The sequence below is a fragment of the Python bivittatus genome, unplaced genomic scaffold (assembly GCF_059951505.1).
Source record: "Python bivittatus isolate LINGU-HERP-01145 unplaced genomic scaffold, Pbiv_v1 ctg000000_np1212, whole genome shotgun sequence".
Classification (NCBI taxonomy): domain Eukaryota; kingdom Metazoa; phylum Chordata; class Lepidosauria; order Squamata; family Pythonidae; genus Python; species Python bivittatus.
Window position 1 is genome coordinate 1,171,183 of NW_028277028.1, and position 21,279 is coordinate 1,192,461.

General features: G+C 38.1%; 1 protein-coding gene across 10 annotated transcripts in view; it reads right to left on the reverse strand.

Moving 5' to 3' along the window:
- The window catches only part of FHOD3 (formin homology 2 domain containing 3), a 330,045-nt gene that overhangs the window by 114,279 nt on the left and 194,487 nt on the right, over positions 1-21,279 (reverse strand). For 8 of the 10 annotated variants that reach the window (XR_015794612.1, XM_088133068.1, XM_088132739.1 and 5 more), the window contains exons 8-11: positions 17,882-17,976; positions 8,881-9,024; positions 7,599-7,837; positions 1,330-1,428 (exon numbers count right to left, since the gene is read on the reverse strand). Coding sequence is in view for 9 of the 10 variants with exons in the window: in XM_088133068.1 (XP_087989194.1) it covers positions 1,330-1,428; positions 7,599-7,837; positions 8,881-9,024; positions 17,882-17,976 (577 nt within the window). In the remaining variant the exon portion in view is untranslated. The remainder of the gene's footprint in view (positions 1-1,329; positions 1,429-7,598; positions 7,838-8,880; positions 9,025-17,881; positions 17,977-21,279) is intronic. The other 2 variants (XM_088133023.1, XM_088132960.1) reach the window with 1 other exon arrangement.

Here is a 21,279-nt window from a genome sequence, read left to right on the forward strand (position 1 = left end):
GAGCTGAGAGAGAATGAACAAAAGTCACCCAGCAAGGAAGGACTAGAACTCAGACTCCTGTGAGTAATTAAGGCCTGGTGCCTTAACTACTACATACGATGGCTCTAAGTTCTAGTGCCCCTAAATGGTTCCTAGCATCCCACCTTACCATTTTGAAGGTAGAAATTAAGCACTAGGTTGTAGCTATCTTTTATTTTAATCCTTATAAAGGATGGCACTTTGTTTTGTCAAATACCAACTTCCCATTTAGATTCTGTTTAAAAAGGCATTTTCAAAAATTAAATATAAAAGTCAGGTAGAAAGTTGCATGGGCAAATTGGTGTTTATTGAAACTATGATATTTACTCATGACCTTGGAGAAAACTTCCCAAAATGAGCCCATTGTATCCATATGTTTGCCTTTCTCATCTATAAATAGTTGAGAATTCCAGAAAATAGCTCCTGACATTCAGGTGGTGTCCTCTGATATATTTGGGAGAAATATGTTTGGTCAATTCATTTTTTTTCTCTGCTCAAATTAAGAGTGAGAATTTCTGAATATAATTCAGAATGGAAATGTCCATGAAAGAACATCTATCTATCTATCTATCTATCTATCTATCTATCTATCTATCTATCTATCTATCTATCTATCTATCTATCTATCTTTTTTCCTATTAAAATAGTGGCTTGTACTAAATATTGTCTTCTATAAAATTTTCAAAAAGTAAGGGTGCAATCATGATTCCTGTGAAAGTATCTCAGATGTTATACAATATTATGCAGGGGAATATTATGCAGTTCCCCTTCTGCTGTCAGAGAGATAGGTCCACCATAGAAGTAATCTAGGCAAAGTTGGAGTTTTGCAGCACTGTAACTGCTCTGCTGAGGATGCTCTATTAGAGATGGGGAACTAAACAAACAAACAAACAAACAAACAAAAAATCCAATGAAAATGGGAAGAGGGAAACACCCTGATTCTGGTGAGCTTCTGTTCTGGCTGTGCTGAGGAGAGTTCAGGAAATGTAGTTCTTCCACTGCTTTTGTTTTTTAAAAAATAACACACAATTTTTAAAAAATGGTTTATTCCAACTTAATTATGGTAAAGTAAAACCACTGAAATCAATGGGACAAGACAGTCATGACTAATTTATATGGGTATACTCTAACCATGATTAAGTCTGGGTGAAATCCAATCTAAATACAAAGAGACATTATGTGTGGGTTTAATTTTAGTAAAATATACATTGTAACAATAACTTGTAATATTGCAAAGGTTTTGTTGTTAGTTTAATGAGATGTTTATTTCAAAAAGTCTTGAAGATGTTATGGAGGTCATGATCCTAGTACCTGGCTTTGACCTGCCTAGTAGCCTCTTCCTCCCCCTCATCCTCTGTACTGGGCTCTGTGACTGGCTGTTCCTCTTCCTCCTCGTCATATGCCTCCTCTCTAGGACAAAACAAGGTAAAGAGGCATGCAAGTTGGACAGCAACACAAGACACATGAGAGTTCTAAGGCGATATTATCAGCGAAACAAAATAAAGTAGAAATGAGAGAAAGAAAGAAAGAAAGAAAGAAAGAAAGAAAGAAAGAAAGAAAGAAAGAAAGAAAGAAAGAAAGAAAGAACAGAAATAATTAAATTGCCAAAGCATGGACTATATCTGCTAATAAAACGAGGTGCAAAATAATTCAGATCAGTTTTTCAGTGGCTTGGGGATTTGGAGCCTCAGAGACATTCCAATTTTGATCAGTTTCTTGGGAGCTTTGCTGCTACACAGTGACACTGGACAACAACAAAAAGAACATTCATGTGTGTAAAATGCCATGGTGGAAATGGAGAGACAAGGGAAGTAATGAATTATCTGTCAAGTGATTAACATATCTGTTGTCAGGTTAGAGTGACACCACAGAGCTCTGAGAACTGAAGAGAACTGAAGAGATCTTTATTATTTTTTAATATTTGTTTCAAGTGGCTCCACTTTATTATTGTCAGTGTCTCATATATTATTATGTGATAGTGTATTTTTTTAATGCAGCCTTTATTATTTTTATAAATAACTCAAGGCGGCAAACATACGCAATACTCATTCCTCCTCCTATTTTCCCCACAACAACAACCCTGTGAGGTAGGTTGGGCTGAGAGAGCGTGACTGGCCCAAAGTCACCCAGCTGGCTTTCATGCCTAAGGCAGGACTAGAACTCACAGTCTCCTGGTTTCTAGCCTGGTGCCTTAACCACTAGACCAAACTGGCTCCCTTTTTAGTTGTTATTAGCTAGCTTTCTTTCATTTGTTCATTAGTCACTCTACCCTTCTGTTTTGTTCTTCCTCTTTCCTCCTATGGATTCTCTTCTCCAATCCTTTTTTCCAAAGACAGCGTTATTATTTTTTTTTAAATCACCTTTCCCATTATATTGGCCCTATACTTCATCCAGATACTTGGTTCATTTTGTTTTCTTGTAATTTTCTATTTTGTTTATAAACTATGTGTAGTTTGGTGTCCTCTTATTACATCTATAGGTAGTGTCATCTAACTCAATGTTGACTTTGTTATTAAGATACTTCAGAGTCCATGCTTTAAAACATTTGTCGTCTTCTTATTTCATTTGAATAATATCATCCTTTCTATGCTGCCTCTATTAAGTTTACTTTTTTTCATACTCAGTTCTTTTCTATATTTTAGGAATACTTTGTGTTTGTGTGTGGAGAGACACATAGCCATTTCTCCTTTTTCTGTGTACCATACTATTATTGCAGCAATGTTCCAACATCTGGGGAACTCTTGCTAAATTGCAGTCCGTAAATCATCACTCTTACAGAAGGTTCAGTTCTCTATAAGTTTATTCAGAAATGAATCTTACAGTGTGATTTACTGTGATTCTGATTCTATTCCCTCTGATGTTGGTGAATATGTGCTGATCCATCTTGTGCATTGAATATCATCTGAATACCACAATTCTGTGGTAGATAAGAGGGGGGCTGACAGCACAGTCTACATACACAGTCACAAACACACATGCATGCACACCTGCACACACACAGTCATTGTCACCTCCTTTAGCTGATAATGATGTTTCATGCAGAATAGTGGCAACCATCATTACTCAAAAGAGGATTAAACAGGAATGTAATCTGGACCTTTTATTATTTAAATTTTATATTGACATTATATAGCCCCTTGCCATATGCAAATTCCACCTTCAACAAGCCCACAAATCAATTTCCATCCTTTTACATGCTGATGACACTGTCATTTTATCCATGACTCAACTCACAGGCTTCAGCAAAGCCTACAAATGCTAGTGTCATATGAAAAGCTAGACATTTAACTACTCACAGTTGAAGACACCTGTATTTATCAAATGTTACACTAATTATTCCATCAGACAGAAAATCAGTAACAACCAAACTGAGCATGTTTAGGCTTTCAAATATCTAGGTCTCCATGACTTTGCAATACAGAACTTCACTTGGAGTTCCCCACTCGCTAGCCAATGCATTTCCTTGTCTAGAGCTTGCTGAGCCTTTGTACAGGCCTGCAATAGATTCTACTGTTTGAAGTATTGGCTGAAACAGATATTTGGCTGCTAGTACTGGCCCAGCTTATCCCGTAAAATAAAATTACCTCCTCTTGGAATGAAAGAATTTCTGATCTAGCTCACTGCAGTCTCTCAACTCATGCTATATTAATGCTGGGTCCAGAAAAAGCAATGGCTGGTGAAACAGACTTACAAAATGATAGGTCTAAAATACTGTATCATCTCTTCAGAGACCCTGGCAATACTCTTTATGCCATCCCTAATATTTTTAAAACACTCAGCCCTTTCACATGTTGCTACAAAATTCCAAATGTTAATCTGGCAAAAGAAGAAATGTATTAAATATACAGGGACTAATCATATTAATCAAATTTAGTTCCCATCCAAACATCACTTACTTTTTGGAGGATGACCTCTACCATGCTATTTAGAGATTAAGTGCACGCTGTACTGCCCCAAATGTGTACCCCTGTGATAGAATAAGTTAGCAGCATAGACACACATCCCCCTTGTACTCAAGCAACAGAAGGTGAAACAACTGATTATGGAGACCTTGGGTTGGGGAAATGTATAGGATGACAGATTTCAGTGTCAACTCAGCCTCACCTACTGGTTAGTTATGTTTGTTGCACCTAATTAAAAGGGTTTATCTGAATTATTCTTCAAAAGGACAAAATATGTATACCCCCATCTATTTCATATAAACCAATGTAACAATATCACATGACTTACATGAACTCCAGCCAAATTCCTGCCTTAGATATAACAACAAGCCATATGTGGCATATGCTTTTCATTATATTGCAACTGCACAATGTTTTATACTCATCCTCAAAGCAATGCCATAATTAAGTTTTAAGACAGAAAGACTGTCAAGCACAAATGCCACAGAAGCTGACAATAATGGCTTATACCACATAATACGTACATGAATTAAATTCTAGATAGAAAACAATATACTGTATTGATTATGATCAATGTGCTAACACATCACCATAATATGGAAAAAAGATTTTTCATTCTATATACATGTATTTACTATATACATGTATGAATTCTTTTAAAAGATTATTTCACATGATAAAAAAAGTTATCAGAATTAAGAAGAATGTTTAATATGAGTATATCATATATAGAAAGCAATCTATAGGATGAAATACAGAACTTTGTGATTGACAGATACTTTATGGTTTTTTAAGTTGTAAAGTGTGAGAGAATGAGACCAACAAGCCAGTTTTTGGGGGGAAGGACGGGGAGATGTAATGGTAGAAAGATACAAGGGAGTGAATTTGTGGTTCTTTCTTGGCTTTTGATTCTTTTCCTCCTAGGTTCTATTCTGAAATGGGCATGCAGAAGGTTACTGTCATCATGTACAACAGTGCAGGGGTCTCAGATAATGGGTTTGATATTGCTTAGAGTGAGTTATTGACCTCACTGGTAGTAGAGCCACCCAAGACACCTAAGAAGCTTCCCTTTTCAGAGAACTCATGATTCAAACTGAGTGAACAAGGATGTTAACATACAGTTTTACATACAAGCTTTAGAATGTTTAAGGAAAAGTCCAAGACTTGTAAGGAAGCTGGTTCAGTGGTTCAGACCCAGTGAAAGAGTAGCAATGTTACAAAAAGCAGACTTTCTGACTCAAAGAAGGCAGGGCAGCTGATATTTCCCCCTCTTCAGGTGAATCAACATACATACCGTATTTACTGGTATATAACACGCACTTCCCCCCCTAAAATTTGGGGCTGAAATCCTAGCTGCGTGTTATACGCCGATACTCAAGCAGCAGGGCTGGGAGAGTGGAGCTTCATTTGAGTCAGGGCTGTAACCGGGGCTGCAACCATGCGCTTCCCACCTCCTCCTATGATTGATGGCACTTAAACCATGCCTCCTCTGTTTGCAGTCTTTAGTAACATCACCCGTGCGGTCTGGCACTCAGTGTGTCAGAGCAAAGCGCTTTGCTCTGACTCATTAATACACGCCAGACCGTGCAGGTGATGTCACTAAAGTACCGCGAGCTTCCCTCCTCTCTTTGCAGCATTCCGGCTTGTAGTAATGAATCAGAGCAAAGCGCCAGCGCTTTGCTCTGACACACCGAGTGCCGGACCATGCGGGTGATGTGAAACACTACTTGCTTCAGTTTCTTAAAACTACCGGTATCCCTAATCAAATCAAGACAAAAGTGTTTGGCACAGGGGTCCCCAGCCCCCGGGCTGCGGACTGGTACCAGCCCGTGGCATGTTAGGAACCAGGCCGCAGAGCAGGAGGTGAGTGGTGAGCGAGCGAGCGAAACCCGCTGCTTCCCATCGATCGCACTGCCGCCTGAGCTCCACAGAGCAGGAGGTGAGCAGCAGGCGACTGAGTGAAAACTGCCACTCCCCATCGCTCGTGCTACTGCCTGAGCTCTCTTTGTTCAAAGAGGTGCTTTTTCTTTCATATTATGTATTTACCTTATAAGTGGTATAAATATTAATAAACAAAAAGTTCAGAGCTCCCTTTATTTGGCTCCCAAGTCATTTATTTTAAATTTAAGTTTTTTTTACTCAAATGTCCTTCTTAAAATTAAGGTGCGCGTTAAACGCTGATAAATACGGCAATAAAAATAGCTACAAAACTAAAATCTATATACTACTAAAACTCTCACTGTGTTTATCTGTTTGTCTGTACCCTCTATTTAGCCCAAACGGTGCATTATACTGCAACAATTTTTGAATCAAGGTATCTAAAATCCACTAACTTAATGTGTAAAAAGTCTGGACCTCATTACTTCTGTGGAAATGAAATTTCCATAATGTTCAGACTAGTTTTATTCGCAAAGTTGATTACTGATTTGCCATTACAATTATTTTTCTATTTATGATATATACTCAAGACGATAATGGGACCATCCAGAACTGGGGTAAAAAAAAATATGGTCAGCCTAAAATTTAAAGGTCATTTTGTTCACATTAGACTGCACTACCTTTCTCTCAAAGGATGACCCAACAGGTCACAGGATTGTCCAGTACACAATACTGCAATCTATAAATTGATTTGGGATAACAAAATGTATCATCTGAAAAAAAAATCCCTGTAATTTGTACCTCAAATTGTACTGCCTGTTTTCCCCAGATTTCCCCATCTTCCCTAGTCTTCATATCCTTCTTCCCAGCCTAAAAAGATGCATTGGTATTTATAACTATGGAACCTTCACCAAACTGAGACACATTTGAATTAACAGTGAACAGTCTGTTCACTGTTCCAGATTAAATAGTAGTTCTCAGTTGTCTAGACTGGTCCTATAAAATATTCTGTTTCAATTTTCAAATCTGAAAATTATTGTACCATAAACACTGATATTTCTGGCAAAACACCTTCCCCCTACACATACCACAAACCAAACTTTTAGATTAAAAATGAATGTATATCAGTGAAATAAAATTATTGATCTAAAAATGTATGCTTGTAAGTTGAAGGATATACCACACTATGTGTACTTCTTCACAATAATTGGCAACGATAAGGATTATTTGATATGTCTGCAAGCATAAATGATCAATGAGAAAACATGAAAGCAGTATTGCCATAATATGGATGTTATATGAATGGAAAGAAGTTACTGATTTCTTTAATTAAAAAGCTAAGTAGGTGCTAAGAAGCCAGCACTGAAATGACATATTTCAGTCAACATATTCATTAAATAACTTCTCTTTTGTAATAACTTCTTGTCCTCTTTTAAGCTCTTGTATGATTGTGGTTACATCAAACCACAATATTTTCATTTCTCCTACATGCCTTATCAGAAAGGAGACAGAACTTGTTTACATTCATTCTTTTCCATTTTCATTTTCTTGGAAAATTATTTAAGTATCAACTCCTGCAGGCTATTTCCCTAGGAATTAATTGCTTGTTTTGTTTCATTTTCAGAAATCAGTAACTGAGCAAATAGCATGTTGTAAAAATGTTACATGTGTTATGTCATTTTAAGCAAAATTAAGTAGAACTGTGGGGTTGGAGTTATATCAACCAATTATGAGCCACAGTAAACTGAAAGTGTAGAAGGTATAAAGAAACCAGGAACATTTCTTATTCCCTATACTTACTTTTCACTATATTCTTCAGTGCTCTGTCTACGGCCACACACAAAATTAGGGCTTGAATGAGTACAGGGGCTGGCAGGGGCTGATAAAGCGCTCTTGCCACTCTGGATGGAATGCCTCCTGCTCCTCCTACGTTCTAGTCCTCTTCGTTCACTGGAACCAAGACTGGCCCTTCTTCTGTCTTTGCAGCCAGTAGGAAGAGGTTCTCCATTGTCATCACCATCTTCATGTCTCAATGTCATCTGAAAAGAATGAAAGGGAAAGTGTGATGGATAATGCATATAATACATTCCTACATGATTTATGTTTGTTTTGCCTCACAGAGACATCTGGAAATGTCTTTTTATGACTGTTATTTATCAAGGATTCATTACAATCAAGGTTTTTTCATACATGGGGGTGGTGGTGGGGAAATCACCAAAAAACATGCCCTATGTCCTCATGATGTTGCAGGAGCTTTTGTGCAGTTTGAGAAATGAAGCCAATAAAATGTTGACTTGGCTCTTACTCCAAGAGAAAAGCTGTGCAAAGACTTCTGCTGTCTCCTCTGGAGTTGTGGGATGGGGAATTTGGGAAGTCCCATTTTATCCCACTTCCTGGATCCTAATAGTTTCCCCCTCCTGTTAAATAATGGGGCAACATTAAGCTCCACAGTGGTGCCTCCACCCTGCTAGCTGCTACTTGATGCACCCAGTGCTGGGGTGAGGGAAGAAAAGGCAGGTGGTGTGCCGCACATGGGTCAGCTCAAAGGAGTGATGGCTGGTTCAAGGAAAGAGAGGCAGGGATCTTGGAGAGTGCTATGAATATGTCATGTATGGTGGGGAAGGTGGGGAAACAAAGCTGGAAGTCTGGTGGGAAGTAGCATTAATATAAAGTGGTAAAAGAGAACTTACTGCACAATTAATGCATAATTCTGGATAATAATTATGCAATGTGGAGCAGTTCCAAATAGAGCCTTTTCTTAATATTGGATGTTTTTATTCCCTATTAGTATAAAACTGCTGCACTGTATCAGTATTACAGCTATCAATATTAACACAATTCAGTTGTAGTTACACAGTTCAGTAAACATACTTGTTTTACCCTATAGTATTATCCCTGTCTAGTAAAAAAGTGCATTTTATAATAAACTATACTACTGTGTACCTGCATCTGTAGGACATAAACAGATCTTCGGCTTTCCAAATAAAAATAAATAGGCCAATATTACTATGGATTTACTTTCCTTGCAAACTCAACTATGAAATATTTGCAAGCTGTAAAGGAGAAGGGCATATTATGTTACCTCATAAATGTTGAACTGCTCTACTAAGTCCAAATCTGATCCTTTCTTGTTCAGATGTTTCTGGGAAATAATTTCCATCCCTAGCTCTTCTAGACAGTCAACAACATCATAGAAGGAATCTTGATCTGGCAAGCCGGATAATGTCTGAAAGTAAAAAAGGAAATATTTCAATCTTTGTTTTGAAGAAAACATCAAGTGTGACTTAGGCTTCTGTCCTATGCATTGCTTGATATAGGCTACTGAGGTCTTTTTGAGTAACTTTGAAGAATGGAAAATTAATGGAATGATATAAACTGTGGGAACAAAAGCTTACAAAGAAAGGTTATTTCAGAAGTTGTGGGAAGGGATCCTTAGAGAAGGAATGCATAACCTGTAGTTTGAAGTCCATATGTAGCTCCCCCTTTCTCCAAGGGTTTGGTGCAGTCCCCAGAGCTTCTCCAAAAGTGCTCCTGAATTATAATTTTTAGGATCACAGAAAGGGAAAATTATTAAATGCAATCCTGTTAACTGTATTTTTAAAAAATTAAAATACATTAAAATAAATTAAATTAAATCAATTATGTTCTTTTCCTAGTTGGCCATTCTATTTTTGCTTTGACTTTGCAATTTTTTTGAGCAGGCCTCTATACTTCAAAAACAAAATGATCTAAAAAAGTTTGGTATGCCTCTGTGACTTTGCACAATATTATAGCTTATTGAGCTTTCTATGACCCTCCAAAAGTCCTGCTAATACAGTTACTGTTAAGTAAAAGGGGTTTCTTTTAGTCAAACACTAATTTTTTGACAGATAATAGACCTTTAGCCTATTGCATTCAAGCCTCTAGATTGATTTTAGCTGAGACCATATATATGTGATAGTTCCCTGCCTCTAGTTAGAAATCCTGGGTCTCAAGTATAGGACTTTTTTCTTACAGTGGGGCAAAAAAGTATTTAGTCAGCCACCAATTGTGCAAGTTCTCCCACTTAAAAAGATGAGAGAGGCCTGTAATTTTCATCATAGGTATACCTCAACTATGAGAGACAAAATGGGGGAAAAAATCCAGAAAATCACATTGTCTGATTTTTAAAGAATTTATTTGCAAATCATGGTGGAAAATAAGTATTTGGTCACCTACAAACAAGCAAGATGTCTGGCTCTCACAGACCTGTAACTACTTCTTTAAGAGGCTCCTCTGTCCTCCACTTGTTACCTGTAGTAATGGCACCTGTTTGACCTTGTTATCAGTATAAAAGACACCTGTCCACAACCTCAAACAGTCACACTCCAAATTCCACTATGGCCAAGATCAAAGAGCTGTCGAAGGACACCAGAAAGAAAATTGCAGACCTGCACCAGGCTGGGAAGACTGAATCTGCAATAGGCAAGCAGCTTGGTGTGAAGAAATCAACTGTGGGAGCAATAATTAGAAAATGGAAGACATACAAGACCACTGATACTCTCCCTCGATCTGGGGCTCCACGCAAGATCTCACCCCGTGGGGTCAAAATGATCACAAGAATGGTGAGCAAAAATCCCAGAACCACATGGGGGGGCCTAGTGAATGACCTGCAGAGAGCTGGGACCAAAGTAACAAAGACTACCATCAGTAACACACTACGCTGCCAGGGACTCAAATCTTGCAGTGCCAGATGTGTCCCCCTGCTTAAGCCAGTACATGTCTGGGCCCGTCTGAAGTTTGCTAGAGAGCATTTGGATGATCCAGAAGAGGATTGGGAGAATGTCATATGGTCAGATGAAACCAAAGTAGAACGTTTTGGTCTAAACTCAACTCGTCATGTTTGGAGGAGAGAGAATGCTGAGTTGCATCCAAAGAACACCATACCTACTGTGAAGCATGGGGGTGGAAACATCATGCTTTGGGGCTGTTTTTCTGCAAAGGGACCAGGACGACTGATCCGTGTAAAGGAAAGAATGAATGGGGCCATGTATCGTGAGATTCTGAGTGAACACCTCCTTCCATCAGCAAGGGCATTGAAGATGAAACGTGGCTGGGTCTTTCAGCATGACAATGATCCCAAACACACCGCCCAGGCAACGAAGGAGTGGCTTCGTAAGAAGCATTTCAAGGTCCTGGAGTGGCCTAGCCAGTCTCCAGATCTCAACCCCATGGAAAACCTTTGGAGCGAGTTGAAAGTCCGTGTTGCCCAGCGACAGCCCCAAAACATCACTGCTCTAGAGGAGATCTGCATGGAGGAATGGGCCAAAATACCAGCAACAGTGTGTGAAAACCTTGTGAAGACTTACAGAAAACGTTTGACCTCTGTCATTGCCAACAAAGGATATATAACAAAGTATTGAGATGAACTTTTGATATTGACCAAATACTTATTTTCCACCATGATTTGCAAATAAATTCTTTAAAAATCAGACAATGTGATTTTCTGGATTTTCCCCCCCATTTTGTCTCTCATAGTTGAGGTATACCTATGATGAAAATTACAGGCCTCTCTCATCTTTTTAAGTGGGAGAACTTGCACAATTGGTGGCTGACTAAATACTTTTTTGCCCCACTGTATCATATGCTGCATTTATCTGATCAATTCTATAACTGCCATTTTTACAGTGGGAATGGATATGTGAATGCCTCTGAAAAATAAGGCATCTGTGATCAGATCTGTGAACAGGCAGGAAACATGTCATTTAAAAAATTATTTATGTAAAATAATTTTACAGGTAGTCCTCAGCTTACGACAGCAATTGGGACCAGAATTGCCATGGGGATGCTGAGATGGCTGGAACTCTGAAGACCTGTTGTAAGTCCCCCTTGTTCAGTGCTGTTACTTTGAATGGTTGCTGAATGAATGGTCATAAACTGAGGACTACCTGTACTTCATTCCTCAAGCAAAAAGGCTCCAGAGTAGCTTAAATTATTACTAATAAACAATATATTCTCTTTCTGCAATATTATTACAGTCCAAACAGACATGACACAAAAAGGAAAAAGGGCTATGTGTAATAGGCTGAGAGAATAACCTTGAAAGGAAGAGGAGGAAGAGCCACAGCCTAGACAACAGTCTGATAAACAAAATCTGAGTCCAAAAAAAGAATTGGGGGTGGAGAAAATGTCTCAGAATTGATCCTCCCAAGTTCTTTGGAATGTAAAGGGGAGGGGGAAGTGCTTTCAGACTTGCAAAACTCTGTTACTGTAACCTTACAATAAAGGTAGTATTAATATTCTTGGTTTTGGTTTCCTGGTCAAGACTACCTTGAAGGGCTGACATATGGAAGAGGAAAAAAAGCAAATTAATGGTCAAGATATACTTAATGTATAATACAGAGTTTCACTTTTGTTTTGAAGTAATTAGCAAAACAAGGTGAGATTTCTGAGAAAGTGTTGCAATATGCAGTGTAGGGAGCCCCTTCTCTCATCAATCCACCCTTCTTAAAAGGTTAGGGACTTTCATATATGGCTAACTGTAACAGGAAAAAAAAGTGGAATTAATGTTCACTGCAATATGAGGGGGAAGGACAATGCTAGGGAAATTCATGTATATTAGATCCTCTGGAGGTCTTTGGATAGGATTATGTGTGATTTGGTGCTCTTGCTGGATCATTACTGATCGCTTTTAGAGTAAGTGGGATACCAAAATATAAAGTGATTAGGAAGTGGGAAGAACTGATTACTTCCCCATAACTATAGTTCTTCATTGGTAAATATGTCTTCTGTGTCTAAGTGATTTTCTATTCTGAGCTCCTTCCTCCTTCTATTTGGTGCCCTCCAGGGTAAAGCTTCTGCCATTTCATTTTAGTTTGTTAGACTGGTCCAATATCCTTGAATGCAAGGGAATATCCTTGGTACCTGTGAGAAGGTAATGGATCTGAAGCTGAATATAACTCTACTCTGGTGAAAGAAACATCCTGATGGAAAAACAGTTCCAGCCTATAGGGTCTAATGAAGATGGAAGGATGAATCAAATAGCACTTCTTTTAAAAAAAACTCCTGAAGAGATCTGGGCTCTAATGAAGATGGGCATGGATATTTAGCTAATATAATGTCAAAGAATGTCTGCATCCAGAAAAAACATGTCAGAAGGATGATTTCTTGGTTCATATGAAAAACAGAAATTGTGTTTTGAATGAAAGAATTCATGCCTCAACTTTGCCTGTTTAACGCTAATCTGACTGAATTGTCTTGCTCTTCTGAACAAAGTAATCTCAACAGAAAAAAACAACTTATTCAGACATAATAGTGCAAATGAGATGAGCAGACAGCCAAAGATACAAATAGATTTCACATTAAGATGGGCAACCCAAAAGCAAAATTAATTGTGGGACTGTTCTCACTGTGCAAGGGCACGTGTTCAACAGACTTTAAAAAATCTATTTAAAGTTGGATGCTATTGGTGACTAGGCTGTGTTAGTTTTGATATTGGAATACAGTATTTTATTTTATTTTAACTTTATTTCAGGCTGTTTTATTTTTTGTTGTATTTTGCAAATTGCCATGAATTATGTGAAGCTGAATCATGAAATCTTGACTACATACATACATACAAAGCAGAATGTACTAAATTTTACATGCAAGTTATTTAAAATATTTGCCTGCCACAAATTTCAAAAGCATATTTTATTTACCTATTTAGGATTTTATAGTGAAAACCTTCCCAGCAGGTATCAATATTTTATTAACTACAGTGGAATCACATTTGAGAAGAATTTGCTATACAGCCATTTTGGTGGTAAGAAGCTGGGTGGTATATCACTCCACCATACAGTTCTGGCAAATGTGACAAAATGGAAGAGACAAGAAAGACAGGTTCAAAATGAGTGAAGATATAATACAGCAATCCATGGCTGATGTGGCTCTCAGTGAGTGACCAAAATGTAACTGATAATCAACAAACTGCATTATCTACAGTTAGAGATTCTGCCTAGGACTCATTGGAAGTAAAGTTGATCGACTCATTTGATGCACTGCCAGATTCAGAGCAAGCAGACACCATACAGAGACTGGATGAATTAAGAGAAACATTGGTGACAATACACTCCACAGCAAAACCATTAATTAAACTGGTCCTACCATGTACTCAGGACTGTGGCAATAAACTCAACCAGCAAATTGCTAACGCTGCCACAGCCACAAAAAGCCCAGGCACGCAGACCACTAATGGAGAACCTTTAATGTCTAACCCAGTCCCCGATAGTCTGCAGCTTGACAAATTGCTACATCAATTAGAGAAGCTAAAGTATGCAGACCCTGAGAAAAAGGCTCATTTCTTGCTTTCATCGGATCCAGGCATGCTTTTAACAACAGTACCCTCCAACAGTGTAGCTCCCTAATTGAATCCCCCCCCAAATACTTATAAATCATTGTGGGGGTTAGATGGGACACTGACAAAGGAGAAAAGTTCTGATCCCAGAAATCACTCAGAGGCAGAAGTTTTTGGGTCTCATGCCATCCCTGGAATTGTGTCTTCTTATATTGATACTGATTTTTCTAACACCCAAAATACACCCATTTCTCTGATACCTGATCTTAAAACCAAACAGTATGTACCAACTTATGTTCCTACCATTCATGAGGATCTGCCTCTTACAATGGCCACTGCTGGAACTCAGACTGACATTTGGATACCTCTAAAACCTTAACAATTCTTTCATGGAAAATCGCAAGCTGGAATGCTAAATCCAAAGACTTCACTTTCATGAAATATGTAGCTGAATTTGATATACTCCTACTTCAAGAAACCTTGCTAGATAACAGATTATTTATAAGTTGGTATAAGTCTTTCTCATTTACAGCAGCTCCTGGAGCAGGATAAGGTAGATTGTGTGGTGGCTCAAGTATACAAATTTCAAAAACAAAAAACAACACAACACAACAACAACAACAACCAGGGAAAAAATGGTGACAACTGAAGGTATCAAGATGCCATGTGGAAATAACATCAAGAGTCTGGATGAAGAAGATCACTACAAATACCTGGGCATCCTTCAAGCTGACAACATCAAGCACATTGAAGTCAAGAAGAAGGTTAATAGTCAGTACATCGTGAGAGTGAAGATCTTAAAGTCCAAACTCAGTGGAGGAAATACCATCAAGGCAATTAGGCATCAAGGCAACCTGGGCAATTCCAGTCATCAGATACACAGCTGGAATAGTGGACTGGAGTCAAGCAGAACTAGAAACCCTGGATAGGAACACCAGAAGAATAATGACCGTGCATTATTCAACCATGCTGCAACATTGACAAACTCTACTTACCAAGCCGCATAGGTGGGTGTGGAATGTTGCAAGTACACCAGATAGTTGAAGAAGAAAAAAAGGCATTGGAAGAATATCTGAAGGACAGTGAAGACGATGCACTGAAACTAGTATACCATGAAGGTTTACTGAATACTGAAGAGACCAAACTGGCCTACAAGAAAGACCAAAGGAAGAACAGAAAAGAGACATGGCAAGGCAAAGTATTGCATGGCCAGTACACAAAAAAACTAGCAGGCAAAGCAGATAACAAGAAGACCTGGCAATGGCTAAGAGCAGGAAAGTTGAAGAAAGAGACAGAGGGATTAATTCTGGCTGCACAAGACCAAGCCTTAAGAACAAATGCATACAAAGCCAGAATTAAGAAGACAACAACGGACAGCAAATGCTGCCTCTTCAAAGAAGCTAAAGAAACAGCCGACCATCTAATTAGCTGCTGCAAGAAGATCACACAGACTGATTACAAACAACAGCATGACAAAGTAGCAACAATGGTGCATTGGAATATCTGCAAGAAATACCATTTGCCTGCAAACAAGAACTGGTGGGACCACAAAAGTAATAGAAAATGAAGAAGCTAAAATGTTCTGGGACTTTAGAATTCAAACAGACAAGCACCTGCCACACAACCCCCCAGACTTAACAACTGTTGATAAGAAAGACAAAAAAGTCTGGATAGTGGACATTGCTATATGTGGAGACAGCAGAAGAGAAGAGAAAGAACTGGAGAAAATCACAAAATACTGTACAAAGACCTGCAAATAGAAGTAGAACGACTGTGGCAAAAGAATGCAAAGATAGTACCAACAGTAATAGGTGCCTTGAGTGCAATCCCAAAACATCTGGAGTACCACTTGAACACCATCGGCATTGACAAAATCACCATCAGTCAACTGCAAAAGGCAGCTTTATTTGGAACAGCTTATATCCTGAGACGATATCTTTAACACCATCAAACAACAACATCTGCCTATCCCAGGTCCTTGGGAAGGACTCAATAGGTGGATAAAAATGCCAAATCCAGTCTAAACATCTGGCTGACTATGTGACTAACAATAATAATTTAAATATTTGTAACATAATACCTACAAAAAATAATAATATAGATTCTCAGAAAAAGTGGGTTTCTTTTTTCTAGTATGGTAGAACCCAAATCCTTTGATAATGGTGCTGATGGGTTGTAAGATGTGAAAGGTTAAGAACCACTCTGGGTTCTTTAAACAACGGCTGAAAGAGCATCTTGGTTCATTAAGTCTAGTCCCCCACACTTACAGCAGTTACTGATGAATACATATAAAGAATACCAATCAAAATATTCAAGTGATTTATTTGAGGAATAGCAAAAATTCAGCAAATTTTAATGATCTGATTCTGAAATTAAGATCTAATTTTAAAAAAAAAATAAAGAGTAAGATACAAATTACTGTGTATAAAGAAGAGCAATGCAGAGTACAGTTAGAAAAATAGTATTTTACAACTGAGACTTAACTAGAGTGAGAAGTGGGCTTAAAGATGACTTAGGTGCTCAGTTACTTTTGTGGGATCATCAGATATGGGGAGCAGGATTTAGGCAAATTGGGACATGGAAAATTTATGAATTGAGATAAAGTAGAGAAAGGAATCCTAAAAAGGGTTTGGAACAAAAACTGTGAGTTACCAAGAAGTACTCTATAAGGCAGTTCACTCTGCCTCTGAAGATGCCAGCCACAGCTGCTGGTGAAATGTCAAGACAAAAGAAAGCTAGATCATGGCCATTCAACCCAAAAGCTGATTATTGCTTCACTGGTTGTGAGTGTATTGCATTACTGCCTTTTTTTGTGTGTGTGTGTGCGCGCCTTCGAGTCAATGTTGACTCCTGGCCACCGCCTGTACAAGTACCTACAGTTTTCTTGGCAAGGTTTCAGAAGTGGTTTGCCACTGACTGCTTCTTAGGGCTGAGAGAAAGTCTGGCTCAAGGTCACCCAGCTGGCTTCGTGCCTAAGGCAGGACTAGAACTCACAGTCTCCCGGTTTCTAGCCTGGTGCCTTTAATCACTACACAAAACTGGCTCTCTGCACTATTGAATGCAAGCAGTATATAACGATATGACAGCTGTTGCCAAGTTCTGTTTCAGATTACCGCTGAAGAAGCTAGCAGTACGGCTAGAGAAACAATTGGATAGATGGGTGGATGGATGGACAGACTTACATGGTATTGCCTGGAAGTCACTTCATCAATATGTTAGCATATTTCTAAGAATCAGATTAGAAAGGGAGGCTCTTTAAATAATTCTCACCTCTCAACTCCTGCAGTCTACTCAGCATGACCTTTTACTTTTTGGCTGAGTTTTTTTCAAACTCAGGATGGTGTGGGTTCCCCCCCCTTTTTAAAAATGCAAGCTTCCCATTCCATCATTTCTGCACATGTACACATACTATCTTTAAAAAGGGGAGTATTCTTTACCATATTTAATAAAAACAGGGTGATAAAACATGTAAAAATAATACAGGACAGAAACTGGCAGACTTGTCCATCAGTGCACCCAGAGATACATTTAAGCTTGACTAAAACCATGTGGTGGGAATTCCGCTAAGCTGCCATTGTTTATCAACTGATTCTCAGTGCATCATGAGAGAGAACAGTGTATAACATGGAGTTTGGAAGAGCTTGATGGACTACTAAAGGAAGCAAGAATTAAAAAAACACTCTGAGATATTAATACATCTATTTACTTTAAGCTAGCTTTCTAATTACAAATTTAATTCATAGAAAACTCTGAGTGTATTTGAACACATGCATGTCAAATTAAAACAAACCTTGTTTATTAATGTCATTGCATAAACTAGTAATTCTGTATCAATTCCATCCTTTTCCTCCAAGATCTCCATGACACTGGACCATGGCTTGAGACCTGAAGTAAGAAATATTAGTATTACAAAGATGCACTAAATAAGTAGGGTTTACCATGATTAGTCACTGTTTTTTAAAAACTTAATACAGAAAGCATATAATGGATTAACATTTAAAATAATCCAATATAATCCATTCTTTCTGGAAATAAAACCACTTGACATGGTTGAGTTCAACATGCTTAGTACTGAAGTCCATAATGTATTGCTTCTACTTCTTCCTCTGATTATGCCTGCTTGCTCAGCTGTCTTCTTCCTTGGCCTTAAACCAACAAATAAATGGTTATGGGAGTGAGAAGTAAATACAGTCTAAATACTTATACTTTCTTCTATGTAGGAGGTAAGAGGAAGAAGAGTGAGCAATCAATGGGTGACAAAAAGGAGAAGTGGTAGCAAAAGTAGCACTTTCACTGGTGACTGATTAGATGACAAAGAGGACTGTGTGGAGAAAATAGAAATGTTTATAAATGGCACTACTGCTGACTTTATGTTCTACTCCCAGTTAGAGATGGAGATAGAGATAAAATCAAAACTAGTCTGTTCTATGTCTCTCACAAGAATATGAACTTAAACTATAACCTATTCCAAAGGCAAAGTCTCTTCTCCTTCCATAATGAAATTGAGAACTTCTCTACTGTATTACATAAAATCCAAAATATCAGGAGGGAAGGTTACCAATTATTATATGCATGTGAAACATATCTCCAGTTGTTACAAGGTTAGGTGAGAGACTTGCCAAGGATGATTATAATATATAACCAGCTCTTGTATATTTAAGTATACTTCCAAATAAGCTCTAACAAGAAAAGAGAAACGATTCCCTATTCCTGGTATATTTAGTTTGTATAAATATAGGTATTCCTGAACCTCTTTCAGATCTGTCCTTCTACTTCTACCTCCCAAATTCATCTCTTCCAGTTCCCTCTAATATTCTCACCACCTGAAAGTAATACATACTTTAAATTAGGGTGTCCCCATTCTCTTCTCCCTGCTTCCCCACTCTAGGCACTTCTCACCTACGCCACTTACCTATCACCACTCACCCAAGGAAAATAGAAAAAGAATAATTTAAATCCACAGAATATTGTGAACAATAACACCTAGCCCACCCACTGAACATATCAGGTATGAAGGAAGGAAATGATCCATATCTTACGCCACTGCTCCCCTAAGCTGTTACCAATATAGGACTGAACTCAAGCACTTCTCCCAGGAAAACCCTCAACACATAGCTTTTCCTTACCTTAAATCCCCATGATATTGTTTTATATCAACAAACATACTGTGTCTGGGGAAAACCTCCCCTTCCCCCACTGAACAAAATATTCAAATGTTCTTCCTTGCTACATTAAGGAAGTCTTTTGAAAAAAGACTAGTTCAAATATTGACCAAAACAGGTATCTGCAATCCACTGATACAGATTAGGTGTAGCTTTATTCTTCCAATATTCTCCAACAAGTTGGTGATTTTAAATGATCCTTATTCAGTATTTTGAGGAGTCCACTATATGCAGTACACATTTTTATGTTAGGTATAATCTAAAGACTAGCTTCACCGTTTTAAAACAATTCGATGCTTACAACAGCAAAACATTCAAATTGCTATTTCAAAGATCACATAAATAATATCAGTTTTACCTGCTTTCTTCAATTTTGTATAAAGATAAGTTAGTGACTTGGAAGCATCATTTAATTCTTTGAAGACCTTTACTGAATAGAAACTTTCAGAGGGAGCAATGGCTTCAGGGTCAAAGATTCTAAATTTAAAAAATGATTAAGTTTTGAATTAAATGCCAATTGCTCTGGGGTAAATCAAACTAAATTTAAAAAATGATTAAGTTGAATTAAATGCCAGTTGCTCTGGGGTAAATCAAACTCAGTTTTAACTACTTTTTTGGGGGGGTGCCTTCGAGTCAGTGTTGACTCCTGGCCACTGTCTGGATTAGTCCCTGCAGTTTTTAGGGTTTTGGAAGTGGTTTGCCATTGCTTCCTTCCTAGGGCTGGGAGAGTATGACTTGCCCAAAGTCACCCAGCTGGCTTTGTGCCTAACATGGGACTAGTCAAATCAAATCTTTATTACGATCAAAGACCAGCATAAGGAGGGTGGGGTGCATCAATTAAAAAGCATAAAAATACATCAGAGTCTAAATAACAACAGCAGCAGCTTATATCCTGCAACAATACTTTTAATACCATCAAACAACATCTGCCTATCCCAGGTCCTTGGGAAGGACTTGATAGGTGGATAAAAATGCCAAATCCAGTCTAAACATCTGTGCAATCAACAACAACAACAACAATAATAATACAACATATAAAGTCCTGCAAATAAAAGCAGAATGACTGTGGCAAAAGAAAGCAAATATAGTACTAATAGTAATAGGTGCCTTGAGTGCAATCCCAAAACATCTGGAGCACCACTTGAACACCATCAGCATTAACAAAATCACCATCAGTCAATTACAAAAGGCAGCTTTACTTGGAACATCTTATATACTGCAAGACACCTTTAAAACTATCAAACAACGACATCTGCCTATCCTAGGTCCTTGGGAAGGACTTGATAGGTGGATAAAAATGCCAAATCCAGTCTAAACATCTGCCTGACTTATGCGACCAACAACAACAATAAGGTAAAAGATATAAAACAGAAAGTATATATCTAAAAGGAATCTGAAAGGGGGGGGTGGAACATTAGATGGGTGTAGGGGGGCTGAAAAGTTAGTATGTGGGAGATTATATCAAATTACAGAGCATTCTAGCATGAAAAACTAGATGCTCATTAAGACTAGTTTAAGGCACATGTGACAAATTTTAATTACTGCTGCACAGAACCTGGCAACATTATATGTTGTAACAGGGTTGGTATCTGAAAGCAGCAGGGAGGTATAGAATTGTCCTATGCACGCTGAGTATTTATGCAGTAATGGTGAGATGAGGCTAGTATGAATGTGTCTGTAATACAGGCACTGCAGAAGCACATGCTTTCTTGTTTCTGTGTGTCCAGAGTCACAGGGGCATTGTCTTTCCAGGTAAGGGATCTTCTTGAAAAGGAAGGATACACAGAGGACAGCATGAGATAATCCTCAAACTGACCAGTAAAAGAGTGAAAAAACATTCAATTAATGTATCTTTTGAATTTCACAAGATTTTAAAAAATGCTGACACCCACTCCACACAGAATGGAAATTAAATACATTTTCCCCCAGTCCATTATCCATGCCTTTAGTACAAATTGTTTGCATCTGTCTGGTCATTTGGGGAAAAAAACTAGGCAGTTCCTCTTAGGGGAAATTCCTGGTTCTA